The sequence below is a fragment of the Hemibagrus wyckioides genome, linkage group LG06 (genome assembly GCF_019097595.1).
Source record: "Hemibagrus wyckioides isolate EC202008001 linkage group LG06, SWU_Hwy_1.0, whole genome shotgun sequence".
NCBI lineage: Eukaryota > Metazoa > Chordata > Actinopteri > Siluriformes > Bagridae > Hemibagrus > Hemibagrus wyckioides.
Window position 1 is genome coordinate 31,629,729 of NC_080715.1, and position 8,591 is coordinate 31,638,319.

At 37.2% G+C, this 8,591-nt stretch overlaps 1 protein-coding gene across 2 annotated transcripts; it reads left to right on the forward strand.

Moving 5' to 3' along the window:
* The first annotated feature begins 317 nt into the window (after nucleotides 1-317).
* lims2 (LIM and senescent cell antigen-like domains 2) lies at nucleotides 318-7,420 on the forward strand. 2 transcript variants are annotated; one of them, XM_058393226.1, is made up of 11 exons: nucleotides 319-674; nucleotides 1,767-1,926; nucleotides 2,911-2,977; nucleotides 3,577-3,697; nucleotides 4,283-4,432; nucleotides 4,935-5,085; nucleotides 5,663-5,755; nucleotides 5,848-5,896; nucleotides 6,047-6,122; nucleotides 6,439-6,594; nucleotides 6,707-7,417. In XM_058393226.1, the coding sequence occupies exons 1-10, from the start codon at nucleotides 448-450 to the stop codon at nucleotides 6,575-6,577; spliced, it is 1,233 nt and encodes a 410-aa protein (XP_058249209.1). In that variant the 5' UTR covers nucleotides 319-447; the 3' UTR covers nucleotides 6,578-6,594; nucleotides 6,707-7,417. The 2 variants fall into 2 exon arrangements, with proteins under 2 accessions (XP_058249210.1, XP_058249209.1); XM_058393227.1 differs by having other exon boundaries at nucleotides 318-674; nucleotides 6,439-7,420.
* Nucleotides 7,421-8,591: the final 1,171 nt, after the last annotated feature.

Genomic DNA, 8,591 nt, shown 5'->3' on the forward strand with positions numbered 1-8,591 from the left:
TCATCATACCTGTCCCTGCACTCTGACTCTAACTTTCTTGTGAAGCAAAGAATTCCACTGTGCTGTCATGTATGTGTGGTGGTCTTCTTCATATTAGGTTTTTGTCATCATTATTCTACAACAAAAATTAATTGGCCGCAATGATTTTAATAGTTGGTCCATTAAAGGGTTTCTCATGCTAGCATTAGCATTGCATAGGTGAAGAAGATAAGAATGTGGTATGGCTAACTGGTGGAGTAATAAACTGTTGGAGGAATGAACTCCCTCCCCCTCACACCTTCATTCGCCTCTATGAAAACACATAACAGCTGCTAGTACCTATTTTGGTGATGATAGCATCAGTCTATTTGTAGTGAAGCCCAGAGGGAGGTGATCTGCCTATTTTCAGACTTTAAACAAGGCTGCTCTGTTTTCTTGTAGTCCCACAGATGAGCCCAATCCTTTTGGATGACTTCAAACAACCTGACTGACGTTTGTACTGTAACCAACATGGATGCACAGAACCGAAGAATTCCAGCTTTAATTCCTGAGAATGAAGAACTCATAGAGGTGCAGATAAACGGGGTCCAGGACAGGCAGAACGGTGGAGAAGCCGAAGTGCCTCTCTCCAAATCTCAGAGAAGACGCAGTGATGTGAAGGTCTATAAGGAGTTTTGTGACTTCTATGCTCGATTGTAAGTTTCACAGTTAGTTCGTGCACTCATTAATGATTGTTTTCATGAAAAGATTATGTTTTTTTTACGGATTTTTTTTTTAACTCAAAGTAATTCTCACAGGCTGAGAATTCTTTTATATATAGCAGAGTATAAAGCTATGAATTTTTACTAAAAGTCAGAACATTGTCTTCCTTAACATAAAAAAAAGATTATAAAGTGAGTTTTTTTGGGGAGTAATCATCACTGTGATAAGATTCGGTATCCTTAATAACTGGACAACTGAACCTGTGAAAGCACTGCATAAAAGTTCATGAAGTAAAATTGCATTACATCAATGATCCTGGTCAAAAGGGAACCCCCTTAAACAAACACAAACACAATATTTTTCCTCTACAGCTCAGACAGTTTGGTCCTGAATGACCTTAACCTTAGGCGAGTAATGAAAACATCTGTGAAATATCTGACAATTTTAAATCTTACTTTCATGTCATAAAATGTGTGAAAGATTCTGTTCCTTGTGTTCACTTTGAACCTACATGTGCAGGTACATCTTCATATCTACACTCGCTGGTGACCACTTATTATTTAGGTTACTCGTAGGTGTACAGCTTGCATTTTAGGTCACCTAAAGACCACCACAAACCAGACACTGACCAGACATGGTAGTGTGTGTGTGTATATGTGTGTGTGTTTTGCACTGGTAGGAGTGACAGATGCAGCTGCATTGCTGGCATTTTTCAACACTTCTGCATCACTGCTGGTATAAGAGCCGAGTAACCAGAAATATCCAGCCAACGTCCAACCAATGCATTACGCGTGTCCTGTGGCCAGATACTGATATTGATGAATGGCTAGACAATCATTAAAACAGCATAAACATAGAGCCTTAAAACTGCCTGAGGATACAAAGAAATGAGAGGTTTTCCTGCAGTTTATAACTACAAGACATCACAATTTGTGTTTATAAAAGAGAAATGATTTTTAATCGTTTAAAAAAATGCAGCCTTAGATCAGTCATGTTACATATTGTGTTCATTTTTTCAAGAGAATACAAGCCAGTTCCAAAACTATATTGGTTTCATTATAGTGTCTGTTTTTTTTCCCCCACAGTAACATGGCAAATGCCCTTGCTAATGCTAGTTGTGAACTTTGCAAAGCCGGCTTCACTGCTGCTGAAAAAATTGTAAACAGTAATGGGGAGTTGTACCATGAGCAGTGCTTCGTGTGCGCACAGTGTTTCCAGCAATTTTCAGAAGGGTTATATTATGAGGTATGTTTGCTCTTTTTCTCTTCTTGCCTTGAGTTAATGATTTATTACAACTGAGAGAGTGACAGAAGCAATACTGGCTGGCACGGGCTTGATGATAGATGGGCAACAAATCATGACAGTGGTTTATACTCATGACAGTGGTTTAATTTAGGCTGCTAGTTTGTGTGCGTCTTGGCAAATTAGAAGATTAAACACAGTCTCATGCACATTCATGGACTCATGACTGTCATAGCAAGATTTCAGTTCATGCTGGTGTTATAGCTTTGGGTTTTTTCATTATTCCAAAAGTTTGTGGACTCAGCTCACAGTTGTATAGAATGTCTCTGTGTGCCGTAGCATTACAATTTTCCCTTCAGTGGAACTAAGAGGCCCAAATACTCTTCCAGCATGACAATGCTCCTGTGCACAAAGCCTCTGGGCTCCATAAAGACAAGGTGTGTTAAGATTGGGGTCCTGCACAATGAACTGGAACACCGACTGAACCCCAGACCTCCTCATCTGACATCAGTGTCTGACCTCACTGAAGCTCTTGTATCAGAATGAACACAAATCCCCATAATCACACTCCAACTAGTGGAAAGCCTTCCCAGAAGAGGAGCTTATTATAACAGCAAAGTGGAATAAATCTAGCAATTTAGCCTTATAACGTACATGTAACTAATGTGTATCTTACATCGAGTCACATTATAGAGTCAGAGCTGAATAAACAGAACACAGCTGCATTTTAATGAAAAAATGTAAATGTAATTACTTTTGGAATAATTACTATGAGCAAGCTTTACATATAGGTCAATTATGTGTTTAGTGTTAGCAAATAAGCTGCGCCTCAGTGTGTGCTAAACTGCGAAGTTAAGTCAGTAGTCACTTGCAAACAATAATTAGCTAAGAATTCATTTATCACTTTTTTCTACAGCTGGTCCAATCAGCTAAATATGTGTCTCGTAACCAAAAGAAAACTGCAGTTTGTTATTTTCTTTTTCGCAGTTTGACGACCGAAAATACTGTGAGCATGATTTCCACATGCTCTTTGCTCCTTGTTGTAATCAGTGTGGTGAGTTATTATATACATTTAAATAAAGAGTGTATTCTTACTAACTTCACATACAGTATTCTTGTAGGGATTCAACAACAGAAATAAATCATTTCCCCTTCCGACTGTCTCAGCTAAACAAAGTGGCTTTCTGTCTCGCATCTACTCTCGACTGTTACTGAGCTCTAACTGGTTTTCCAATTACAATTAGTGTTTGAATTTTACAAACCTTTAACAGTTAAAAATTCCAAGAGCCAACTGAAAGGACTGTTTTGTATACCAGTCTTCTAGTATTTCACAATACTACTGAATGTAAAGTCAGAGATGTAGAGGGATGTGTCAGAACATATCTGCTTGATTAACCTAAGCATTCATACAATTTTTACAGTTCACAAAAAATGTACAGTTCAACAGACTGTTAGTGCAAGAAAGTTTTCTTTTGTTTATAGTCACTTATTGTACACATACCACAACTCTTTACAGTATTTATAAACTGTGAATGTGGAACTTACGAAATGTAGGCTTAAAGTAGCAGAATATTACTAATGGCCATTTGGAGTAAAGAAAAAAAAGGGCTGTATGTTTTTTAATCTGTGCTTGTCTTTGTATGATTTGTACAGGAGAGTTCATCATTGGTCGTGTCATTAAGGCCATGAACAACAGTTGGCACCCAGAGTGTTTTTGCTGTGATATCTGCCACACTGTGCTGGCTGATGTTGGCTTTGCAAAGAGCGCAAGCAGGTAAACGAATGACAGAATGGTAAATCTGCCAAATGAGTGTATGTTTATTTCTCTGAATAAAAACTGAAAAATCTTAAACTACACATTGATTTTGTAACTTGTTACACGTACAATCCAATGGGACGTGTACAGTGTTACAGTAATGAGAAATTATACTTTGGCTGTTTTGGGTAAATTTGCACATATGAGATATGATGTCATATCCCACCTTAACTGTAACTGCATACAGTCAGATCTCACAAGCAGTTCAAAGTCTCCTGGTCACCAACATTGATTTATACTTGATTACTGGCAATAATTCATGTAATGAAGATAGGAAAATAACAATAAAATGTTCAGGTACACCAAAACCCACAGCACATTTCTGAGAAAAAGAAAAGCTAAGCATAAAAGTACCTTATTACTGCATGTGAAACATTTTGAAATGAGAGAATATGAAATAAAATTTATTTAGTCTATAATCACATCTTTTTTTATCTGTTTTGTTTTGCCCAATGTCTCTCTCTCTCTCTCACACACACACACACACAACAATTAATTGAATTAGAATGGAAGGTTGTGAAATTTGTGTTTAACCTTTTACAGACACCTGTGTCGTCCATGCCACATCCGTGAGAGAGCTTGTGGCTTTGGCAAGTATATTTGCCAGAAGTGTCACACCATCATCGATGAACAGCCGCTCATCTATAGGAATGATCCCTACCACCCTGATCACTTCAACTGCAGCAACTGTGGGTGAGTTGCAGCATTTTGCTTTTCTCTGGTGCATAAAATTCTCCGCATTTCTCATTTGAGTGAGAACTTGTATCAGCCTGTGGGTTCTACCAAGCAATAGAACTTTCATTTCAGCCTACAGCACCTGAACTAGTGAAAATCTGTATGTTAAGACCAGTTTGAGGGCATGATTCAACAGTCAGCAGAAAACAAATCGTGCTTCTACCCTGTGTCCTACTGAAGAAGATACTTCCCAAAGGTTTCAGATCCCTGGGAAAAATCTAGATTTGTTATGATTATTAGTAGTAGTAGTAGTACTACAGTAGCATTTACATAAAAAGCAATGTTCCAACCTATGATGCACATAAAAAAGTTTAAATATTCTTTTTTTAATATTTAATATTAATATTTAAATAATTGTCCGATTTGGCAGAATGGAAGAAACTGAGCCCTGAGCATTTTAAACACTGGTATTTTTATGTAGTCACTCTAAGGATCACATCTGAAGATTTCACATTTCCAGTAAGGAACTCACTGCGGATGCCAGGGAGCTAAAGAATGAGCTGTATTGCTTGCCATGCCATGACAAGATGGGTGTGCCAATCTGTGGGGCATGCAGAAGGCCGATAGAGGGCAGAGTGGTGAACGCAGTGGGAAAGCAATGGCACATTGAGGTAATCACACAGTATCACCATTCACAACATATCATTATTCATAGCAAGGAGAAGTTGTGCCTTTTGGTGTATGAAACATTTCAATAATCAACAAAATGAAATTGAAATTACATTTAGAGTTGCAAATGTTGAAATTCTGTACTACTTTACATTTAGCAGCCCTCCAGCATTTTGTGACTTTTGCAATCACGGAATTAACGCAAAATTTAGCAAACTCTGCTGATATATGTAGTGGAGTCATTTTTCAAAATGACTGCAGATTTCCTGCACATTTGGGAAAAGCCTTGTAGTGCCATTACATATGTGTCTTCACTGAAGGACTTTTTGAAGGACTCTTATGACCATCACAATTTTTTTTACTTATTTTTTGTGCAAAAGCTACAGCTAAAGCAAACATCTCTGAAACCCCTGAAAGGACTGATTTAGCTGAATTAAAAAATCTAATAATCATATAAGAAATATGACCAGAATTTTTTTTACTGAAGTGTAACTGTCTTGGGACGTACTATATTTTGAATTGCTGTTCATATGAAATATTCTGTCTCTCTCTTTGTGTGTGTGTGTGTGTGTTTTGTAGCATTTTGTGTGTGCCAAGTGTGAAAAACCTTTCTTGGGTCATCAGCATTATGAACGTAAAGGCCTGGCATATTGTGAGACTCACTACAATATGGTACAAACACAAGACACATGCCTCCATTTAACAGATTTATGTTTACAATGAAAGAATTAAAGAAACTTTTTTTTTTTTTTTTTTTTTTTTAGCTCTTTGGAGATGTCTGTCACCACTGCAATCATGTCATTGAGGGAGAAGGTAAATGAAGATAAACGCTGACATTGTGTTGTTTTATGCTCCATATACCGCGTGATTAAATTAAACATTTGCGTAAATGTTTATTGTTATATAAACCAAACGCTACACAAACCTGCAGATACACAGGGTCTGTTTAACTCTTCATTTAAGTCATTTCAGCACTGAATAAAGCCTGGTGCATCAACTGCTTTGCTTGTTCCACCTGCAGTTCAAAGCTGACCCTGAAGTAAGTTTCTATTTTCGAGTAGAATCAAGTTTCCAGTTTTGAGTGTGATACCATCTCACACACTGACACCATATTTTTTTGGAGAAGCCCATGCTTAAGCATTGCATGCATCTCTCATGTCAAATTATTGTAAGGTACTTATAATCACCATCATCATCATCATCATCATCAACTGGAAACTATGATTATGAATGAGATTCCTCAGCTAGAGTGTAATACCTAAAGAGATTTTGAGATAAATCTCTAGCATTTTCATCATTCTTCTTCATTGCTTCTGACTTTACCTTGGCTTTTTGTGGCATTTAAAATCACATAGGGACAAGTTTGTGGAGCTCGATCTGAAGCCCGTATGCAAACAGTGCTATGAGAGGATGCCAACTCAACTGAAGTACCGTCTAGCTAAGCGTGAACATGAATCCAAAGACAGACGAAAGAAGATGGGTATCTGTCTGTGAAGTTCTCCATTTAACTGGTTATTTTCTTTTTCCTTTCACATCATTTATATTGATTTCAAGATTTCTAATCCTTTTAAAAAGTGAATCATTATCCATTAACATGCAAACAAAAAACTTTTCTTTTTTTAGGCATAGTGAAATCCTCATATGGAAGTGTACCAAGTGTGGATATTTATGCAATCTCAAGAACTTCATTTTTCCCAGGTCTAATTTGTGTACATGTTCCTGCTGAAACTTATATCTGAAAAGTGCAGTTGCATGAATAAGTGGGAGTATTTTTAGTGTTCTGCTATATAACCTTTGACATGTATGCACCATATAATCCCAGGCACCATAATGATACAGTATTTCTTGTAAAAAAAAAAAAAAAAAAAAAAAAAAAATTGTGATGTAAAAAATTTAACCAAGATTTAGTGAAAAGGGAGAGAGAAAAAATGACAGTAACCTGATGGCACATTGATGTTTAGAAGCTTTAACACAGCCATGTAGATCTTTTATATCCACTATTGCAGGTTTCTAAATGGAAATAAAATGTTAAAAAACCCAAAGCACCATTTCAAAATTATTATATTTTTCATTCAGATCTTCCTTATACATATTTTAATTAAATGGATTTCATATAAACTTTCATTGCTGAAAAACAAGTTTGCCTACAAATATTGTGGACTTGGACATAATGTGTTTTGTGAGTGAAAATTTAAGGAACAAAGCGCTGGAATATTAATGTACACATTTATATAATGAGTCTAACATTAGAAAAGTTGGATTATGTGTCCGGGGATAATGCTGAGTGAAAACACATTTAAGAATTAAATACACATTGTGATGCAACCACCTTGTTTTAACTTTGCTCTTGACATGTCTCCTGACACCTATTATATCACAAACCATTTATTTACTGATTACACCTTCTACAGCTACCAATACACTTTGTGCAGCTGCAGACAGAAACATCTTTTGCTCTGGAAAGTTTGTGTACTATTCTGCAGTTTTATCACCGCTACACTGCACTCATTCCCTGGATTCCTTTTCAGACTGTAAACTTAGGACCGTCCCCGCATTGTGCAATTAATTATAGTTATGTTGCACCACACACATTCACAGCTAAGTGCAAATAATCTACAATATCAGCATGTTTTTGTGAGGGAACCACCCCAGTGAGTCATGTGAATCTTCACACAGACTGTAAATAAAGCTCAGGATCAACCTGGATCTGTGAGCTGGCAACACTGCCCACTGCACCACAGTGCCACTTGCTGGTAATGAAGCTGTGCACAATTCTCCAAATTGAATGACTCTTCCATCTCCAGTTCTTCTTGGTGGAAAAAATGGCTCAAGTAAGTAATGTTGAAAAGTTACTAAGTGCTGATAGTACACTGCTTTTCAAATGCAATTTAAAATTCTAGTTAAGGAAAATGCTAAAAGCATGAAGCTATGGCAAAGTTGTGATGTGTAGACGACTGGGGCGGAGCATCTCTGAAATGGCAGCTCTTGTGTGGTGTTCCTGGTATACAGTTTTCAATTCAATTCAATTTATTTGTATAGCACTTTTAACAATGGACATAGTCTCAAAGCAGCTTTACAGAAGGTTTTACAGAAGATTTAGTGTTTTTTTTTTCTTCCGGTTTTACAGAAGCTTTACAGTGGGTAGTAAGAATGTGATAAACAGGTGAACTGATGACAGGGTCATGGTCACTCAAGGCTCAGTGATGTGTGTAGGGGTGAAGACAGAAGTGATACTGTAGCACATATTGCTAAAAAAAAAAAGTTCATGCTGGATCTGCTAGAAAGGTGTGAGAACACACAGAGTGTCACAGCTTCCTGTGTATGGGGCTGTGTAACTGCAGTGTGATGCTCTGGGCAGTGTTCTGATGAGAAACCTTTGGTCCTGGCACTCACATGAATGTTACTTTGACACGTATCACCTACCTAAACATTGCAGACCAGGTACACTCCTTCACAAAATTAGGAAGGTGGTATTCATGTTAAGGCTAATTGTTATAGTCAGGATCAA